At 37.3% G+C, this 22,436-nt stretch overlaps 1 protein-coding gene across 6 annotated transcripts in view; it reads right to left on the reverse strand.

Moving 5' to 3' along the window:
* Positions 1 to 22,436, reverse strand: part of rims1a (regulating synaptic membrane exocytosis 1a) — a 74,686-nt gene that overhangs the window by 15,399 nt on the left and 36,851 nt on the right. For 3 of the 6 annotated variants that reach the window (XM_082154770.1, XM_082154772.1, XM_082154773.1), the window contains exons 5-17: positions 16,061 to 16,362; positions 15,063 to 15,892; positions 11,532 to 11,572; positions 10,672 to 10,782; positions 10,368 to 10,467; positions 8,297 to 8,420; positions 7,188 to 7,234; positions 6,978 to 7,093; positions 6,759 to 6,889; positions 5,963 to 6,134; positions 5,724 to 5,877; positions 2,842 to 3,019; positions 2,665 to 2,760 (exon numbers count right to left, since the gene is read on the reverse strand). In XM_082154770.1, the coding sequence (XP_082010896.1) occupies positions 2,665 to 2,760; positions 2,842 to 3,019; positions 5,724 to 5,877; positions 5,963 to 6,134; positions 6,759 to 6,889; positions 6,978 to 7,093; positions 7,188 to 7,234; positions 8,297 to 8,420; positions 10,368 to 10,467; positions 10,672 to 10,782; positions 11,532 to 11,572; positions 15,063 to 15,892; positions 16,061 to 16,362 (2,402 nt within the window). Of the gene's footprint in view, positions 1 to 54; positions 154 to 1,467; positions 1,546 to 2,166; positions 2,230 to 2,664; positions 2,761 to 2,841; positions 3,020 to 5,723; positions 5,878 to 5,962; positions 6,135 to 6,758; positions 6,890 to 6,977; positions 7,094 to 7,187; positions 7,235 to 8,296; positions 8,421 to 10,367; positions 10,468 to 10,671; positions 10,783 to 11,531; positions 11,573 to 15,062; positions 15,893 to 16,060; positions 16,363 to 22,436 lie in introns of all 6 variants that reach the window. The other 3 variants (XM_082154769.1, XM_082154771.1, XM_082154768.1) reach the window with 2 other exon arrangements.

Raw genomic sequence — 22,436 nt, forward strand, 5'->3', positions numbered from 1 at the left:
GTTGTTGTAGTTTTTATCTAATGGGGTTGAGGGTTGACATTTTCGACCCCTTACCTAATGGTGATCTTGTCTGTGAACCTAAGAACTTGGCGTTGTGTGGCAGTGACTACAGACAGCCGTGACTTTGACTTAAGGCATGCAGGAAGTGTTGAGCTGAACACAAACGAAAGTCAAACAAGTGCAAACAAAAGCAATCACAAGTTACAGAAAAAACCCCAGTAAAGAACAAAACATAACAACCAAAAATAACATTATAAAATGGCCAACTTATCTGTGGATTACAGCAACAAAGAAACACGTTCAAAGTTTAACACTGTGTCCCAACATTGGGAATGCGGATGCTAACGGATATCTTTCTCCAGGAATTATGGACCTACTTGGTTTGGACAGACAAATTGCTTATTGTGGTTAAACATGTCCCATTGCGCCAGGTTAGGACACAGCCTAAGATGTTTACAGCTAACGGTGATTTACTGTCTCTTAAAATTAACAATATCCACAAAAAACAAACAAAAAACCACAGTTAGACAGAAAGCACTCACATTTACCTACCATCTTAACACCTAACAGTGGCAGATTCCCATAAGATTGTCTGTATTTCAATCTCCAATTAAAATACTACAATACCTCTCTATGTGTTTGCATATGCTGAAGATGTTGAAAATAGACATTTTATGTCTATGGTGTATTATAGTTTAAATTTAAATTAAATGCAATTAGCTGAACTTCAGAGTACTTTTTTGACCCGTTTAAATGTAATTTCATACTTATTTCTATTGTTTTTGAAATGTGGTTAAAGTGTGCCGCCGAATGTATTGACAAGCATTTATGGTAAACTAAAATAACTTTAAATTCATCCCTACTGAAACTTGTATGTCATGTATTTAAACGCAATTTGTGATTTATATAAATTTTGCTTATATTTAAATTTGTAATATCTACTATATATATATATATATATATATATACACACATATATATATACATATATAAATATACAAATAAAAGATTATTAAAACAATGATTTAAATAAACGTTTAATCTGATATTATTAGTGTACTTTTTTTGTAAAAAAAAACGTAAGTGTGTCGTGAATGTGTACTCCATTTAAGTACAGTGGCATTTTATTTCATTATTATATGATCTGCAAGAAAACATTTTTAAAGTATAAGATTTGAAGTACAGTACAAATGCACATTCAATAGAAATAAGTGCACTTTTTTACAAGAGCCAACAATATTACCAATTTCTAATATTACAGTAAACGTACAACATTGTCATGAACATCCAGTTTAATGGTTTTGTTAAATGATAAATGTGTCAAACTTTGACAATAATCAAAAATATATGCACCAGCATACTGCATATTGCATTAGCTAAGTGCTCTGGAATTTGAGGTTCACAGATGCTATAAAATACTAATTAGTCAGAAAGGATGGGTCAAGAGTTCAGTTTTGGCTGCCTTACCTGTAAATATCCTTATGAATTCCATTGACTAATAAAGGCATCTTAGGAGGCAGAGTGCTACTGTACTTAGATGAACTCCTGGCAACATTACATTAACATGCAAGCATGCAAAAGGGAAACAAAAGATGTATCAACATCAGAGCTGTAGTTAGTCCACTCAAATAGCAAAAGAATGTCAAAAGTCACTCGAGCAAACATGCAAAGATCACTCCAGGGGCAACTCCCTCATTCTAGATCATCCTTTTCCCCCGCGCTCATAATCAAGGTCAGTGACAAGCGGAATAAAAATAAACGTGTCAGAATAACACTTGAGCAGAATGAGATTGTTATTTTGAGAAAGCAAACGGTTGTCGTGACGAGGTATTCGTCTTTTAGGCTGTAAGCCAAAAGCAAGTGGAAAGTTCCGCTTGTAATGTTTCTTGTCAACTAGCTGCTCTGAAATATTAGAGTTGAGAGGCGAAGAGCTTGACAAGAAGCGTTCGAGGGAGAGAAACTGGCATCAACACTCAGTTCTGTTTTAATTAAATGGAATAAACTTCAGGCTAGGCGAACGAAACAGATACGAGGAGTCTTTTCAAAATGAAAATGATATTACCAGTGCTTATGACACCAAAATAGTGATATTGATTCACATAGTAATCTGAATACAACAATACTATAATTCACAGATTGGTGGTTCGATTCTGGACTTTTCTTTACCTTTGGGTGTGCAGACACTCTGCGCTTCGACCCCGTATTGATCTGTGTATCAAGATGACCTCACTGCAATTACCATGGAGATGGATGACACAGAAAAATAAACAAAATAGACCAATAAAAAAAGCAAACATAAAGGAAAAAATGGGCACCAGTAAGTGATTTAGAAGAGGACCAGTAACAATCCTTAAAGCCAGTACAATACAAAGTCTTTCTGTATGATCATCTCTGTCCAAACAAACCCTTCAATGGTGCTCAATCCTTTCAAAAACAAACCTTGCGTGAATCATTCAATCACATGTGTTTTGGCTATAACCCACCTTCTGAAAATGGAGACCTTTGTAGATAAGCACAATTTCTCTTCCCAAAAACTAAATTTGAATGGCATTCCAGAAACAGTATTTTAATGGAAGAAAATGAAGGCATGTGGAAGTGATTTTTTTTAACACACACTATGGCACACTTATACACACTCGCTTGGACGCACACGTTTCTATTTACCTGTCGTCTACGTACTCTCTCTCTTGCACACGGGCACGGTCATGGTAGCGTGTTGGGGAACGGGATCGCCGGGTGTGCTGAACCTCATCCAGACTCCTTAGAGAGAAAGATGTGCCCCTTTTAATGCAGGTTGCAATTATTTGCTATATGATAAATCCTGAATAGGTAGGGACATACCTCTGTGCGGGGACGTTGGGAGGGCGGGACCGCCCCCTGCTTTCTTCGTCTCTGTGTGGAGACACGGACCGTGAGCGATACTGAGTTGGCCTCTGCTGATCAGGAACCTCTAGAGTCGTTGCTCGATCTCTGTCTCTGTCCCTTTCTCTGTCCCTTTCTCTTGATCGGTTTTCTGTAGCTGTGATCATACACACACACACACCAAAAAAAAAAAAATTTAAATACATTTTTTTAAAGACTGTCTGGAAAATTCAGATGCACTGCTTATGCAGTCATTGGCTTTAACAAACCACATCCCCATGTTAGAACCCCTCCAAAAATAAAATGATCGACATAATATGTTAGATCCTATCTAACAAAACATGCCAGACAATTAAAATACCTTGTTCATTCTCCTTTTTCTTGACCAATGTGTGCTTTAGACAGTTGAAATCACCATTTGAGTTCCACATTATATTACATTTATTTATTTGTCTATTTTTGGTTATTTAAAAATCTGTTTTCTACAATGAAATGTTTATGTATTTTTACAACACACCAAGTATACAATTTTGGCTGAGTGAAAATAATTACCTTTTTATTATTTAGCAAAGCAATGAACACTGAAAGCTGAATATATTATATTTATATATATTTTATATATATTTATATATAATATATTTTATATATATTTATATATAATATATTTTATATATATTTATATATAATATATTTTATATATTAATTAATATATTATATTTTTATTTTATGTTTTATTTAATTATTTTAATAAAACCATTTAACATAACTATTATAAATATGATATATTATATTATATTATAATAACTAATTTTTAAGTCACAATGAATAACAAATTCAAAGGTGAGCATGATTAAAAAAAAAAAAAAAAAAAAAAGATAACCAGTGCCCTAAGACAACATCCACTATTCTCACAATTGCACAAACATATGCCTAATGGTTTGGAGAATGTCAAGGTATCTCACAAAGGCAGTGTTCCACAAAACCGTGTCATTTTCTAACTTCTACCATGCAGAGGCAAAATAAAAGGTTGAGCACAACTGAGAGGAAGCAGTCCTCCCGTTCCCAAATTCTCCCTCATCACCTTCCCCATTGTGATCATGCATGTGTTATAGTGTGCGTTATACTGCAGGTCTACACTACTATACTACAGAGAAAAGTACTGGAGACAGAACACCCCGGAAAGTCAATGTCTATAAACACATTCTCCCAATATAGAAATAGCACCACTTTTATGTTTTAAGCACTTTAGAGTAACAAATCAGTTATTTTAATAGTATGGGATGAATGAAACATGGCAGATGTGTAATGTCGGTGATTGGTGCCTTGTCTCCAGCACAACAGCGGTGACTTCCAAAGGAAGGGAAGACCTGCTATTGGATGCTGCTATCTTGGGGTACTCTAATTCACAAAGCACAAAGAAGTGCCAAGGTGGCGAATGCCTTGGCCCCTCCCACCCACCTGTGGTGACTACACCAATAGCATCATCATAATCAGTTTCTGTAATACGCTGCGAGCCTGCACAGACAGATACAGATATACACAGGGATAGATGTACAGACAGACACAAGATAAAGACGTAAACGAATGCACACAAAGCACTGTTGGAATAAGCCTTGGTTAGGAAAGCAAAGGTATACAGAAATAACCTAGCATACTAAAATATGTCCTGTGGATATACTGTACCCATGGGCCACACACTCCTACACACTAACTCACATGCAGCACGGTTCAAAAAACATAACATACAGACAAAACAGACAAAAAAGTGCAACACAAAGCCAAACATATTAATGAGACTGGATGAATTCCAGGACCTTGAGCTAAAAATATGTTGATGTTTAACTAATATTTGATGATTTTCCTTCACCTACTTACAGTATATTGCATTTCATTTTGTACATTTTGAAATTATGATAATTTCTCTGGTTTGACATATCATCTTGGAAAGTAAAGGCAAACTTCATCTATTTTAATCGAACTGCCCACATACTCTTCAGCTTTCTGTAATTCTGTGAAACACTGAGGGGGCGAATTCACTAAATGATTGTGGCACTCAATTGAGCAGTATTTTAGTATTTCAGTATACTGTATACCACTCACAATTAAGCAGAATGTACACTACCGTTCAGTCCTGAAAAAAATGATCACAGTTCCCACAAAAATGTTAACTGTTTTCAACATTGATAATATTAATAAATGTTTCTTGAGCAGCAAATCATGATTGATTTTGAATGATCATGTGACACTGAAGATTGCAGCAATGGCTGCTGAAAATTCAGCTTTGCTATCACAAGAATAAATTATATTTTAAAATATATTAAAATAGAAAATAGTTATTTTAAAAAGGATTAATATTTCACAAAATGACTGTTTTTACTGTATACTGTATTTTTGGTCAAATAAATGAGCATAAGATCTTTCCAAAACTTACAAAAATCTCATTGACCCCAAACATTTGTATAATACTGTATACAAAGGGACGTAGCACAAGTAAATGTCATTTGTTTTTGGGCAAACACACCTGCTTTCTATGCAAATTATGCTAGTTACAGGGGCCAGTCACTGTTGAACTATTACCATTCATGGAAAACCTGTGGTACAACTGTTTGTGCTCACTATGATTGATCAAATTTATGATCACATGATGGAGAAGTGTGTTATAATTGGGTACATATCCAGTTATCGGGTCCTAAAACTGCGCAGACGGTGCTGGCAAATAAACAGTGGCATCAATGGTTGCAAGTAACTGAATTTATTCTAAGCAAATTCCTCCCTGTTAGAGAATAAGCACTTAAACACAAAGTGATTTACTATGTAAACACTTTCAGATCACACCCCCACCAGCGTGGCCTTCTACTTACGCTGCAGCTTTTTGGTGGGTGTTTCTGTTTGGCCGTGTCTACGGGGCAGGTATGGCGATGGGTGCGGCAGTGGGATGGAAGAGACGTCATGTGCCTGCAGCTTGTACCAGTGAGGCTTGTCATCCAGCAGGGCAGTCTCCAGCTCGATCAGGATCTAGGTTCAAAGACAGTCAGGTGAAATACTGTGTTGTGAATTCATGTAGTGAATAAATGGATAATGACAACATAATGCTTCGTACCTCTCCCAGAAAGTCACTCTCCTCCTCTTGTATTCTGGGTTGGTCCCATACTGTAATCTCCAGCATGTGCTCCCTGAAATCCCGGCGATGGACATGAGAGTACACAAACGTCTGGTTCCACTTGGGTTCCAGACTTTTCTTTACTGTTTTCGTTCTTCTCTTGCTCTTATCACTAAAGTAAAACAAATATACAGATTGAAAAATTAAATGAGAACATTAAAACTCAACTACTTGAATCTCAACTGCTTGATGCACATATCAACACTAATCAAAATCATAAATTCATATATTTTTGGGAAAATTGGTTATTTAGTGTTTGATCTACTCTACCATTCAAAAGTTTGGGGTCTGTAAAACTTTGTATCGTTTCTCTTATGCTCACCAAGGCTGCATTTATTTGATCAAATACACCTTTTTGAAAAAAAAAACAGTAATACAGTAATATTGTTAAATATTATTGTAATTCAAAATTCTATTTGAATATATTTTAAAATGTGATTTATTCTATTGATGTCTAACCTAAATATGCTGATTTGCAGCTCAAGAAATATTTCTTATTATATTATTAATATAAACAGTTCTGCTGCTTAATATTTGTGCAGAAACCATGATACAAGATCAATAGAAAGTTACATTTAATGCAACCTTGCTAAATATAGGTATTTTAAAAAATCTTACCGACCACAAACATTTGAACGGTGGTGAATAGTCACTAGTCGATACAAAAACTAATTTCTTGATACAAAAATTGACACCGCAAGAAAAATCGAACATGCTAATATACAACTATGAATACCTTCTATCGGGCAGGAAGTACATTTTGACATAGGGGTTTCTGGGTCGTCCATCCGATCTGGGCGCCAGGTCTATAGCTTGCAATACGTTCACTATCAGCTGATGGCCGACCTTGTCATACCACATTTTCACCTGCAAGACAAATACATACACAGCTAATAAGCTAAAACTCTAAGCACAACATGGTGAATTGCCCTTGTTTTCTTCAGTATTTACTGACCGACAGCTGTCCAGGCAGTAGCTGAGGGGCATCTCTAAGACCACTTGGGCTGGATGGGGACAGGACAGATATAGAGGGTCTTTCCATCTTCTGTGATTCGAAGGAACTTGAACCTGCTGCAGAGGGACAAGGAAAAAACAAAAGCTGATAACAAGAGATTTAAGAGTTCACATTTGATCAGATTATTGATTAATTTGATTCAGTACGTACTAGATTCTAATGGAGGATGTGATGTTTCTGGTATTCGTGGTATATCACTGAAAGAAAGAGATCACATATCCATACATTAGTTTTCACCAAGGCTGCATTTATTTGATTAAAATACAGTAAAAAGAATAATTAATATTACAATTTAAAATAAAAAAAATTCTACTTAAATACATTTTAAAATGTTATTTATTTCTGTGATGGCAAAGCTGAATTTTCAGCAGATTTGGTGCTTAAGAAACATGTTGTTGTTTTTTTTCTTACCAATGTTGAAAACAACTGAGCTGCTAAATCATTTTTGTGTTATAATTTTCTTTATGATTAATTGAAAGTTCAAAAGGACAGAATTGTTTTTTTTAAACAGAAATCATTTGTAATATTACAAATGTACTTAATGTCACTTTTTATTTAATTTTAATTTAATGAATCCTTGCTACTTTAAATAAAAGTATTCATTTCTTTCAAAAACAGAATCTTACTGACCGTAAAGTGTGGCATTTATTTTAAAGCAATAATAGTAAAAACATGCATTTAAGGTTTGTTAAGTTTCAAATTATAAACCATTAACTGTTCAAAATATATTATTGACAAGTTCATTTTCAGAAAAGCTCTAGCATCATTTGTTTAGAAGGCATTTTTAAGTGTGACATAAGTGTCCAAATACTCTGTGCACGGTGACATCTGGTTTCTAGTCAAACATCATCAGCCAGAGGTTATGTACAGAGGACAGAAGGGAGGTGTGTACAATACATCACAAGTTCATTCTTAGAGATAAAAAAAAAAAAAAAAAAAAGCTGACAGAAGCAAATGAGTAGGGAATTCAGAGATGAGCTCCTAAAATCATCTGTTAGACTTTGTTTTACTGGCTGCTTAGATTTATACACCCATTGCAAGAGTTTGGAGAGAAATCAAAGAATACATCTTTTTAAAGAGGTAGGAGGACAGAGCAGTGGAGAATATAATGGTTCAAAGTGAAAACTAAACACAATACAGACTATTCAAACACTCTTATTTAGTGATTTGACTTTGTCCGGACTATAATAAAATTGGGTGCTTTGCCGTTTGTTACTCAAGAGTCAGATACCCAGTAAGGCATGTGATGGATGACTTACCCAATTGGCCTTGATACTATTAATTCAACTTTTGGTTCTGTTTGAGAATTCAAGATGATATTGTAAACTTCTTTCTTGGTTAATCCTGGTAATGATTTACCATTCCACTGAAGCACTTCATCACCTGCAAACAGCCAAAATGTATGTTGTCACATTAAATTCCTGTATACATCTGAGAACATCCACAGTTACATTCTTAAAATAGATTTTCAAAATATCTGAGGACTAAATACATTATTGAATTCAATTAAAATAAGGACTGTAAATTAAATGTGTTATTTTAGCACATGCCCTCTGACCCAGGGTCCTGCACGGGTCATGTTTGGTAAACACGCACCCGCAGTACTTAACAGAATACCTAACTTAATTCCGTACCCGACCCGACCCGTTTGACAAAGACGGCAACCTGAACCGCACATCATGTGAACAATCTGCCCATACAGGCTATTTTGAACAAATGTGTATAAATAGGCTATACTGATGCTTAGAGGTCTCCATAAATTAAAAGAACATATAGCCAAATATGAGCCATTATTGCCATGTAATATCGGGGATATTTTAGCAGATTCACTCTGCATTTAAATGCAGTTGTCACTCCTGAAACTCTGCAGCCGTTGGTCCTCTAAGCAGCATGAAAAATAAAACTTTTATTCATATTGTGAACAGATTATATACAGAAAGCATGCACTCCCTTAATGACTGAAGCTGTCAATCACTTAAGTTGCACGGTGTAAATCGTGTTGTAATTAGAAACCTGACGGTCTTCAGACTACAGAGGTTGAACATATGACATATGACAACGTAAATATTATTCCACCCGTTACATCGAATAATAGCGGTTCACCCGTCGGGTACCCACCTGCGTGTAGGACTCTGCCCTGACCTGCTGGTAAAGTCAATTAAATCAGAAATGTTCAAACCATCAGAGCAATTTAAGCTTGTAATACAACCTCATTTTTTTAGAAAAGAATGCAGACAATATGGAAATAATATACTGACTTCTAAAGACACTTTTTGTCATTGTGCACTCATCTACAGCAATAATTGAATGTCTTTGAATCATCTTAATTTGGGGGCTTTTCTTTGCAAATATCCGTCCTTCGGATGAGACGTAAAACTGAGGTCCTGACTCTCTGTGGTCATTAAAAATCCCATGGCATTTCTCGTAAAGAGTAGGGGTGTAACCCCGGTGTCCTGGCCACATTCCACCCATTGGCCCTTACCAATCATGGCCTCCTAATAATCCCCTTACATTGAATTGGCTCTATCACTCTCTCCTCTCTCCACTTATAGCTGGTGTGTGGTGAGCGCACTGGCGCCATTGTACTGTGGCTGCCGTCGCATCATCCAAGTGGATGCTGCACACTGGTGGTGGTTGAGGAGAGATCCCCTGATATGATTGTAAAGCGCTTTGGGTGTACAGTAGTACATATGAAAGCGCTAAATAAGTGCCTCATTCATTCATTCAAATATTGATATATACCAGTGGTTCTCAACCTTTTTGACTCCAAGGACCCCCAGCCTTAGTTTTGTTTTAAAAACTTGTTTTATCTATGGGCACCCCTAGCTTCTGTACATAAAGTAACTAAAATAATTATAATTAAAAGTTAAATTTCAGGATTCTAGAAGTTTTACAGTAGGAGCTGAATGTTCTTCAGGTTTCCCAATCTTTTTAACCGATGAATTTACATGATTCTTCAGTCATTTGTGATTCACTGGATAAGTCATTTTTTATTTCTATTTTTAAAAATGTTTGCACTCACAATATTTGCATATCTACAATATATATTTTTTTATAAAAAATGTCAGTGGTGTTTTAAGATTTTATTACATTTATCGGACTTTTTAAGTCACAGTTTGAAAATTGCGTTTACGTTTAAATCTTATTTTACATCATTTTAAGTCATCTTAAGGCCCTCTTAGAAGTTTTGAGAACCAATGATATACGCATTTATGTGTGATTCATATGCTTAATGCTGTAATCGGTGTATGATGTAATTTAATTGCATTGTTTACTCAATTGACGGCTCTGGTTCTTTAAGCTTCAAACTGAGAGAAGAGCTGGACTCACCGGCCCTTAGATGACCCACCACATCAGCTAGACTTCCTTTCTTGACTTTGGTGATGAAGGCCCCAAGTCTCCCAGTTTCTGTAATCTTCCCCCCGACCACCTGTACCGATACAAATCAATTAAAGATGGGTAAAGTCTACAGAGAATTAATAAATGCCACAACATGTATTGCGGATATCCTGTATTTTGAGTATTGTTCTTTTTTTTCTTTTTTGTACATGGTTCATGACATGTAGTTGTTGACTTCATTACAGTGAGGAGAGGAACACTAGTGTTTATACAGTATGTTTAGCTCTCGCCTCACCTTTAGTCCAAGCAGAGCCCCAGCCTCTTTTGGCATGGCTGTTCGCTTACTCAAAGTGATTCGGCCAATTAAATGATCACCTTCCTTGGAGGGCTGCCATGTAACCGGATGCTAAAGAGAACAAGGCAGAGATTAATCCCATCAGAGAAAGAACATATAAATTACACATAAATCTCACCTTCACACTCAATCGCATGCACACACAGACACAAGCAGGGTTATTATAGTTAACTAACACTAAAACCAAAGGAAACATTCTCGTTACTTAAAATTAAATATGAACTAAAATAACATTTCTTATTTTAAGTTAGTTTAACTTGGTGTACTAAAATAATTAATAAAAAGATTATATAACTATATAACATGTTTAAAAAAAATACAAGAACACAACAAAATTACTAAAACTTTTCCAAAAATTAAAATGAAATGGAAATATAAAAATTAATAAAAACTATAACAGAATCTCAGCAACACTGGACAACATCGGTCACATTGTTAACATAAAATACAGAATTGCCCTAATTTACTTTTTTAATGCACCTTACGATTTAACTGGAAATTATTGCAAAAGAAAATGTTTTTCTAAATGTTTATTCAGAACTTTATTTTTTTGCTTATATCACTTAAGACCGCACAGACTAAATAATTTTTAACCAATAGCTAAATATCTATTTAGAAATTGTCTTGCAAAATTTTATTCGTATTGCTCAAAACCCATCCAAATAATTTGCAATGGATAAAATCAAGCTCTTAGTTTTCTTCTTGATAAATATCGCATTCTGTAGGTAAAATGTTCTGTGAGCATCAATTCACGTTGACTAAATATACTGATTATAGCACAAGGTGGGAAAAAAACGTACATGCCATGCGGTGGGGTCCAGTGGACAGCACTCCCAGTCCCCTAAAACACACACACACACACAAAAGTTCATCAAGTTTATACACAAGTTGACTATGTGAGCTGCCACCTTACACTAGCCAGAGTCCATCTCTAAACCCGCTCTGTTTACGCTTATTGAATATTTGAGCCCCAGAGGGGCACTTGCAGCCAAGATCTCACATTAAAATATGTTCTGCTTTGACCCACCAGCAGAGAAAGACTGAGAACTGGGATTAAAGTGGCCGCTGTGTTCGTGAATTTGTGTTTAAGAGCTACATTTAGTCCCCAGACAGAGGAAGCAATGATGACACGCAAAGCTGAATGCACTCTGCCACATGGACACAAACAAACACACAGGCACCAAGGGACAGTCTCAGCGCTTTCCGTGATGTTGGCCTTCTATTTACTGTTGGCATGTTATATGGATAAGTGCCATGCCATGTGCATACGGGTTTCTGGGCGGTTTTCCGGTTATTTTTTAGCACCTGGGGCATCTTGAACATGACGCACAGAGAGGGTGAGGAGTGCTGAAATTTTCTTCCAAAAAACTAAAATAGATTGTGCAAACTTGTAATTACTTTTAGTCTGCTGTTATGTTTTAGTGTTTTAAATATTTAAAATAGCTTAAAATGTAGTTTTAAGTAAAATAAAAGTGTAATGCACTCTTGGGTGGCTAATTGCTTTTATATAAACCAATAGTCAATAAATAATGTGTGGTATTTGCTAAGGGAAGCATCACTTATATTCTTGCTTATACTTGCTTATAATTGAACAATGTTAGGATTTTGAACAAACTTTGAACTAAATTAAGTATTAAACTTTGGCACATAACTAAACTCAATTTACATGACTGATGCCTCAAAACCATGCGGTTAATTGAGAGGTATGCTTTTGCTTTTCTTAGAAATATTACTGAGATTTTCACCATGCGAAAAATGAACCCCCCCAGATTTAAACAGATTTGCATTAAAAACTTCATTTAAATTTAGATTTGGGGATGGGCTCTTCTGACTTGGTGCAGAAAAAAGAAGAAAAAAAAAAATCACCAAGCAACTACTAACACCTTAGCAACACACACACGCACATGTATCTTAGATTTACATACTGTATACAGATATCGTTATTTTACAACTACTTTGAACATGGTTATTCCGATCAGATTTTTTAAAACTATTTATTTTATAAAATATCTTCAGCTGAAGTATCTGATTAAAAAAGGTTCAGGGGTTAAAAAAAAAAACTTTAGACCTGGATAGATTATTTACAAGTATGTCAGGGAATCTTCATAGGTTACTTTTTTAAAGAAGGCTGCTTCTTCACTGTCTAACCCAGTTCTGAGAAGGGTTGTCCTATAAAAGTTACTCTAAATAAAAATGTTAAGCTCTGGAAAGCAGCAAAATTGAACTATCACTCCTGAAAAAGTATTAGTAACTAAAACATAACACACATTTTCAGCAAAAAGCAATGAACAACTTACAAAAGCAACATGTATAAATCAAAACCAAATGCCACAGGTCTGCATGCAGTAATATTAAGTAGATGTCTCGAGGTATAAATGTTTAATATTGCTTGTTGTACGGTGGATTGGTCCCCTGTGTGGGCTTTTATCTAAGCCTTGTACTGAAGTGTCTCCACTTCTCATTACTTCTCATTCACATGACCTACTTAGCGAATAAATATTTCATGAGTAAATACTTCCACATTGAAACATACTGTATGCATTGTTACACAACTATGCTACTCTGGATGATAGATGGGTGTTTCCTCACCTATAGGCACTTCTGGTGTATTTCATTTAATTTGTCCACTAACAATGCCCAACAGTAGACATACACACATCACAGAAAAAAAGAAGAAAAAAAAAGTACTCCACAGTGTAATTTACACCACATCTAAAAAATGTATTGTGTTTAATAGCATTATATGATGATGATTATAACAGTGATGGAAAAAACATTTTGGAATTAAATTGGCCACCTGCTTTACCTTTATCATTTGATAGTTAACATTTATGTTGCCGAAACACATAAATAATATTGTAAATTTTTATTTTATTTTGAATATTGATTGGATTTTTATTAAATACAATTAATATTTTTGTATATTAAGACTGAAAGTCTACTGAAGGCCTCGCACAAGTGTAAAAGATAAAATATATAGATGAAATGCATATGAAAAATAAAACAAATTATGAAGGCTTGGGGCGGGGGGCAATTTTTTTAACTGAAATTATAAATCCATTCTTTGGCCTTTAACAACCAATATATCAGAATTAAATAAAGTTCAACATAACAAAAGTACGAGGTGTCAACTTAAATTGTTCTATTCCTATTATTAAGGAGAAAGAGTCGATTCTCTTACCTGTTGTTTTTGTGAGATTGTTGAACCTGATGAAATGTTGTTCCACTGATAAGAGCAAGCTTATGTTCTGCTCAACCTCCTCTCAATCTCCTGTTCTCCTATTTTTAGTCTCTCATTCCTTCTAACATAGTCTGTCTTTCCTATTCACCCCACAATGTTTACATTTCACCCCTGGCTTGCATTTTACACTGACCTTTTAAGTCTGTGTTTAGTCAGTTTGCCAGGCTAACAACACAGTGCCACGTGAATAAGCTTCAACCTTTACATTTACACTGTAAATACACTGTATAATACTGTTTTTGAAACTTAGATATGCAATTTATTAGTACATTCATGAGGTTTGTATGCACCCCAATACATAATTTTTTTTTTTAAGAAATATTAAAAAAAAAATATTTTTTATATAATATAATATATTATTGTATTAATTACTTTATTATAGTATTATTTTACAATACACTACCATTTCAAAGTTTGGGGTCCGTCAGTAATATTTTATTTAATAAAATTATTACTTTTATTCAGAAAGGATGCATTTAATCGCACAAAGTGACAGTAAAGACAATTATAATAATTACAATGTTTAGAAAGATATCCATTTCAAACAACTGCTGGTCTTTTGAACTTTCTATTCAATTCTAAAACAAACAAAAAAAAGATTCCAGAAAACTATTAAGCAGCACAACTGTTTTCAAAAATTTCTTGAGCACCAAATCAGCATATTAGAATGATTTCTGAAGCATTTAAAAAATCTTACCAACCCCAAACTTTTGAACAGAACTGTATATATTTAATGTCAAATAATTTTTTTAAAGAAATGTGTGTGATCTATAAAGTATATGTTCTCAACGGACCTCCTGCAGTGTCTTTACGGATAATAATGGGTCAACACACCCTTGGTTGAAAACCCTCGCGTTAGCACAAAAAGGAAGTGAAGAGCCTCGCAGCTTTCAAAATAAGTTATACAACCAATTGATAGTCATTGCTAATCCATTTGCTTGCATTTGTGCACATTGCAAAAACTACCAAATTTATAAATTAAATCAAATATTACATTCATATTGATGCTGGTTTCCTTTTCTGATTTATGGAGGAGCGCATTTATGCAAACTCATAAAATGTATAAAATTATAGAAAAGAAGGTATCCACCTGACCAACCTCTCTCGCTGACGCTCTCGATCTCTACATCTTCACAGCTGGTGTACTCCGGTGTTGAACCGCCCTCTTCCTCAGAGCTGCTGACGGACATCTGTCTCTTATTGCCACCCCGTTTGCTCTTGTACGGGCGGGGCGGGGGTGGTCGTAGAGACTCCGATTGGTCAGAGCTGAGCGAATCGTTGCGCAACATGCTCTCTTTTTGACGTTTCGATTTGCGCAGTAGTGCAGCCGAGCCAGGGTCCAGGTGGCTCGGCTGCAACTTCCTGTCCCATTCCTGAGGCTCCCTAAATTCAGGGGGACCTGCGGGCATGGCAGGACCCACCCTGAACCCCGGAGCAGGCGGCTGTGGGGTGTGGTTCGTTTTAGCAGGAGGACCCTGCACAGCCGGTGCACCCTGCAAACCTGTACCCCCCGCGGTCCTCTCTGGAACGTAGGCCTGTTGCTGGCCCTCCAGCGAGGTCTGCCGCCCATCTGCCCATCTCCGTGCACCTCTGTTGTCCTGCACCATCTCCCCCCCTTCCCTCACCTTAGGATGCACACGTCCATCAGGCTCCGCAGGCCGGAGTTTGGCCTGATGATGTGGAGCATTTGGGTCAGTCCTGCACTGTTCCCTGGGTGGTTTCTGCTCCCCTTCAGTCCTCCTAGTTTCAGGACTGTCGTGCTCCTGAGAGCGAGCCTTCATCAGTCTTCGACTTTCTCTCCGATTTTCTCCGGACACTCGCTCTTCGGAACCCTGGGAGTGGATTTTGGATAGCCCTCGCCGCCTCTCTCCTCTTGGCCCCGACTTGCCATTCTGATCAGAGGCTGCTGGTGGCTTTTTTCTAGAGGTCAAATAATCACACAGCATCAGAGATTCAGACAGTTGCACACCTTATATTAAGCAGGCACAATATGATAAGTGTCAAGTAGAATGTCATATATTTATAAAATGATATACATATTAACTGGGATATTCTAGATGTTGTATTGAAAGAGAGGTTGAAGTGTACCTATCTTGTGGAGGCTCACTGCGTGAGCGCGATGACAGCGTGTCGGCTGACCCTGTAGAGGGACCTTTTCTGGGGTCGTTTGGGGCAAGTGACTGGGTGTCACGGGCAGTAGAAACGGAGGAGTCGAGAGGGTTCTGAGACCTAGAGCGCATCTTCTTCTCTCCAACAGGGTCTCCACACATGGCTGGTTCACTCACTGCAGACCCCAGCTCTCCAGGTTTGGGCCCATGGCTGGGAAACCATTCTCCTGATTTAGTGAGTATATCCTGTTGCTTTCGGCACTTGTTACATACCCACATTACCTGGGGTAGAAGAAATATTACATTTCAAACGCTGTGTGAGGGTGGTTGGCAACAAATTAATCAACACAAGTTAGTACAAGTGGCTTATTTATTTATTTTAATCTGGGATACGAGAAAGTGTTTTGACATGGAAAACAATTGCACACTTCACCTGTGTGTAAAATATAATACTAGGGGGGAAAAGACAGACGAAATAAGGATGGCACATTCATGCAATTCATGATTCTGGGTCAATGACATCAGTTATGTCCATGATAAAGAAAAGGACAAATCTTTAAAAAATCAGGTTGGCTTCATATGGTTTCTAAAAACACAACACTTCAATTATAAAGCCATTATCACCTTTTTTTGGCACTGATAACATTAAACAGAACAGTTCCCAACTTTCTCTTCAAGCTTCTCCAAAAGCATTCCAGGGAGGAGAGGGGGTGACTCCCCCATCACCAGGCACCAAATGCCATGTGGCGCATAGGACACTTTGAATGCACAATACACATAGGAATAGACATTGGCTATATTCAACCCATAATCATACTATATTAGCCTAATTACGATTCTTCAGTTATGTTAGGGTAACTTCAAATGCTTGTTTTCAGATTTGTCAGATCTTTTTTAGCTCAGATTTGTGAATGTATAACGGCTTTAATGTTGTCCCAAACCAAGCAGGTATGAAACCAGGCATCCCCTCTCCTCATGCCTTAATTAATGGTGTAATAGTATGTTTCCATTAATTGCATCATACTATTTTCACCATACTTTGGTGTAAAACTGCACAAATTCTCCAGACCGACATAAACATGCAAATAAAGTGTGAAGGGAGAACAAAGTAACTTTCTCCCGCTCAAAACTCACACCTCTGATTGGCCACTTCACCAAAGATGGGTGTGACTAGCAGGGCCTGCTCATTCTCTTGTGAGATGGACACTTTCTGACTTTTTTCAGCAACTTACTTTCAAGTTAACTTAGTTCAAAATTCTCTGGAAGAATTCAACTAACGCTTCCAAGAATAAGGACCCTTGTTTAGCACCAAAGTAATCATTTGATCAGCTTTTTAGATGCGTCTCTAAGCTTTAATCCCTTTTAAGATGGTGATTTTGATTATCTTATGGCTCTCATTAGGTTGTGGTTAACTGATTGTAAATCTTGCTATTATTTGCTCTTCTTCTCTCTCTTTTTCTTTATTCTGAATATATACTTAGCTTAGTTTAATTGTATGTACCCGTAGTTTCATTTATTAAACCCATTAAATCCATGTTTGATTGTCTCTGTATTTGAGGCTCACAAATCAAAGTCACTTAAACATTTGATCTTGCTACATGCTTTTGTACTGTTTAATAGAATAAGAAAGTTATACTTCTTGGCCAGGAGAATAATCTTTTTATAATAGTTGACAGAAGATTGTCGGACAGCTCTGATTGTCGGTTCAGTGGACGAACAGATCAGTACATTTTAAATAAATTTTGCTACAGTTAATAATAATAATATAATATGTTTATTTTATATAGCGCCTTTCAGAAAACTCAAGGTCGCTTTACAATGAAGTACAAATAAACATGACATAGAAACATGACATAGAAACGATACAAATAAACTGAGAAGGGTAACATAATAGAAAGAGGTACACATAGAAATCAGAACATAGAGTCAGGGGTCAGGGAAACAAGTGACAAAAAGATATGTTTTAATGTGGGTTTCGAAGTCATGTAGTGATGAAAGGTCGTGGATATTTTGGGGAATAGAAGTTGGGGCAGCGGTACAAAATGCCTTTCCACCAAACGATGATAGTTTGTGCCGTGGGATCATCAACAGACCGGTATCGGAAGATCTAAGTGTGCGTACAGGGGAGTAGGTATGAATGAGATCAGAAATAGAGTTGGGGGCAAGACCATGGAGTTAGACCAAGACCAAGACCAGTTCATTCTGAAAGCTGATCTATATATTTATAATCAGTTTAATTGTTAGCTGAGTTAACTAATGTAGTTAATGTTAACAAATGGGCCCCCGTTTTAAATAACCCCATAAATAAATTACTGTACATGTAACCGTAAGTTCCCATAAAACATATCTTCACTGACAGAGCTACAGATGAAAGCCTGTACGTAGCCAAGGTTGTCAGTTAACTGTTCTTAATCATGTAAAGACCAAAAATAAAAGCTGAGGCGTTAAAAAAGAGCTAATCTGGCAGAGACTGAAACCCTGCGATACGTGACTCAGGTCTGACAGACAAAACGGCAGCTCGCTATAAGGAATAATGTAGGCAGGAGGAGGTGTGAACTGAAAAAAAAAAAGAGACAGAAAGGAAACTGTTGTGCTAGCAGGGATAAATGTAAAGACAAACAATGCATATAAGGTACTAATGTTAGCTGACAGAAGGGTGGGTGTTGTTGAAACAAGAGGTTGAAACTTAAAATTGCGTGGACCGTGGGACGTAATCACATGCCCACAGAGCAAAGGCATTGACCGTGGTCACTGTGGGAAGATTCGCAGGAACTGTGGGGAAAAGCATGGAGGGTCGGGCCGTGCTACACGCAAACATTAGCAGCGCTATCCATCACCCTCCTCCACACATAGAAAACCAGCCTGCTGATTCCTTTAGCAGGAGGATCAGGAGCGAGGAACACAAAAGATCTTGGCACATTCCAAATTTTTTCTCCCTTTTTCCACTTCCCTCCTCCAGATTGCTTTTGATTAAAAGCTTGGGAGGTTGAGCGAGAGAGTAAGCGAGGGAGAGACACGCATCAACACATCTATATTTATCCAGGCAGCCGCCCAGCACCATTGGGGATATGTTAAAAAATTCCCCAGCTCACTGCATAACTTTACTCAGTGAAGACTGCCATTGATCCTGTGGATGCAAGGCCAAACAAGTGATCTTACACAGCTCAAACACACACACAGAGAGACGCAAACATATACACGCACGAGCTTACGCAAACACACACAGCCTTCTGCTCAATGTCCTTGCCAGACAAACACGCTCTGTGGTTATAGTCGGAAAACGAAATGTTCAAATGTGCCACCTGCTACCAGAACTCCTGTCCTAGTTTCCGTTTCTTTTTCTTTCTTCTTTTACTTTGTCACTCAACTAACTTATTTAATAAATCTAAACTCAAAATCAAAATCCACATGATTTTGCTGTACTGGAACCATAAACTAAACAAATCAACACCATTTTTTTTACATTTTAATAGCATACAAAAAATTTTAAAAGTGAAAAGTAACATTCACACACAGTAAGCAGACACCATCTCCACATCTATGACAGGACGGGGGTGATAAAGCCCTCATCTCATGTAATTCAAACGCTCAATCATCTTTATTGAGACCTATCATCACACATTAAAGGCGCACTGTGCAGTTTCCGTTTTTCTCAAACAGCGACCCCTAGAGTCGCTGTGGAGTACTTGTATTTAACGTTACTGTCGTAAATACCACTCATGCAGAGCCTCTGCACTCTTCCGACCGCACTTTCTTCGTTGACTCTCTGAAATGCGTGCAAGTGTCTTCCATAGAGACTGCTTCAATGTTGTTGATGTAAGTGACGTCGTGCCGTAAGGCAAGTCGTGATTCTCTCGAGATTTGACGGGGCGTCACCTCTCAAACTTGCATTGCTGCCAATTTCATCCTGGTTTCATGTCTCTTGGTTTTTGGATTTCTTGCCTGTTCTGTGGATTACTCTTTTGCCTGTTTTCCTTGCCTTGTGTTTGTTTGTATGGACTGCCTGTGTTTGACCTTGCCTGTACTTTGGATTACATCTCTGGATTACCCTGTTCAATAAATACTGCATTTGGATCCTCAACCAACCTTCGTGTCTTAGAGCAGTTTGTGACACTACTCTGTGCACCTGGCTAATTATATCCAATTTTAATTTGAAAACAAACAAAATACACATGCATGACACAATGTAGGCATGGTGGGAGTGGTGTTGGTAAAGAGATGGCATGGTGTGCACAGGGCAGAGAGTGGCAAGAGGGGCAGCACTCTTACAATGAAAAAGCATTATGTTGTGATTGAACAGTGCTGGCTGAGCTCCAAACTAATCTAAAGTAAATCAGCAGCAGAATCCCCAGCTGTCAGGCACAGACCCGACCCTCCTCACACGGATTACAACAATCAAATACCAGCCACCTCTCTCCTCCAACACTGTACAGAGTGTGAGAGAGAGACACTTGCTCTCAGATCACTTATAGACAAGACAGGAGGAGGCAGCCATTTTAATCAAGAAAAACTGCGTTCAGATTGTGTTCCTGTGTACACACAATAAAAATGTAATACGGTAATGCACAGCTTTACAATTTTATAGAATGTGTTAATTCAGCAATTGCTTTGTAATTCAACAAACTGAGTTTTCCCAAGAAATTTTTACTTGCAAAAACTGTAAAAGCACAAGATGTGGCAGTCGGTGCTGCAATACAGTGGAAGGTTCAATCCCTGGGAGGGGTGACCCTTTAAAATTGAAGTTAGATATTAAATGGTTCACAAGGAATACATTTTTTCTGAATTTTTTAAGATGAAAGACTATAGGTTTGTCAAAAGTACCGGTACAAAGTCTATATTTAAATTAAAAAAATGTAACATTACCAGTTTTGCTGCAGTACCGTTAGTACAGTGTACTGGGTCAATCCAGTACCCGCTGATAGCGCTGCTTTCAAAAGCTCCCGTATGTATTTGTGTAAGGCCTCTGTGAAGAGCATCAAAGGTTTCTTTTTACATGTTTTTGTAGCGTTGAGCATTGAAGCCAATCAAAAACATGTTTGAAGAGAGTGTGTCATGACTCATGTTGATACACACTGAAAAGTTTTGGGATTAACAACTACTAAAATTAGTGATTGAATCTGAAACTGCGATGTTTGACAACAGACATGACACACACAAAAAGGCAAAATAGACCTGTGCATTAAGTCTTAAAGTGTAAGTGAAATAGACCTGCCTCTTGTTCTGTAACCTGTAATGATTAATGTGATTGTTTTTCTTTTTTCACAGACTTTTCATTAGATTTTTGTAATGCAATGTTTATTTAACTGAACAAACTTAATTTATTGAATATATTTTCAAATAGTTCAATTTAAAGAAAAAGAAAAAAATAATAATCAGAAAAGCTTTTTCTATGGTACCGAAATTGGTACAGAGAACCGTGAAATTTGACTGGTATTGGTACCAGCGACTACTTGATATGACACTCACCAAACAGTGAATACACAAACAAAGCTAAACAAGAGACAATGGTAACATGAGGGTAAGATATACACAAAGACTAATGACTTAACAAGACACACCTGAAAACAATGAACCAATAAGAACGTTACAAATGAGACTAGGGAAGCACATGACACGATCGCATGAGGACAAGGGAATCACATGACAAACAGGAACCCATCCCTGCGTCCCAATGTACATACAGTACCATCCACCCTAAATAGTTGTAACGAGGTATGTTGTTATGGGAAGAAGGAGGTGGGAACCGGCGAACATTTAAAGACTTTAATGATAAAAATAAAACACAAAACGAAAGTAAAAGACAGCAGCCCCTCACGGACGACTGCTGTCACAATAAAACAGAAACAAAACACAACATAAGTCCAGGCCTGTTCACCACTGTCGTCGCTCCTCCTTTTATGCTTCCACTCCTCCGTGAGAGATACGAGACCGGTGCGTCGCGCACGTGTCGCTCATTATCAATCAAGCCACCGGCCTTGCGCCGTCCTCCCACGGCCCTCAACCTCGTCGTGCTCGCCACAATAGTATTGAAAATTACTGTCATATACTATTTAGGATGCATAGTTGGGACACAGGCCATGATTGTGTCACAGGCCATGATTGTGTCTAAACTTCAAAATAAAAGACATGAACATGAAACAAAACGTCTCGGTTATGTATGTAACCCTCGTTCCCTGAAGGAGGAAACCAGACGTACCGTACCGTACTAATCAGACGTACCGTACTGATTGGGATCGCTTTGAGAGACCAATCTACTTTGAGTGTAATAAAACAAGCCAATGCACATTGGCATGCAATAATTGCATCAGCTGCTCTGCCACGCAGCGCGAGAATATAATGAGCAGAAGGTGCGTTGC

The sequence above is a fragment of the Leuciscus leuciscus genome (assembly GCF_965113295.1).
Source record: "Leuciscus leuciscus genome assembly, chromosome: 22".
NCBI lineage: Eukaryota > Metazoa > Chordata > Actinopteri > Cypriniformes > Leuciscidae > Leuciscus > Leuciscus leuciscus.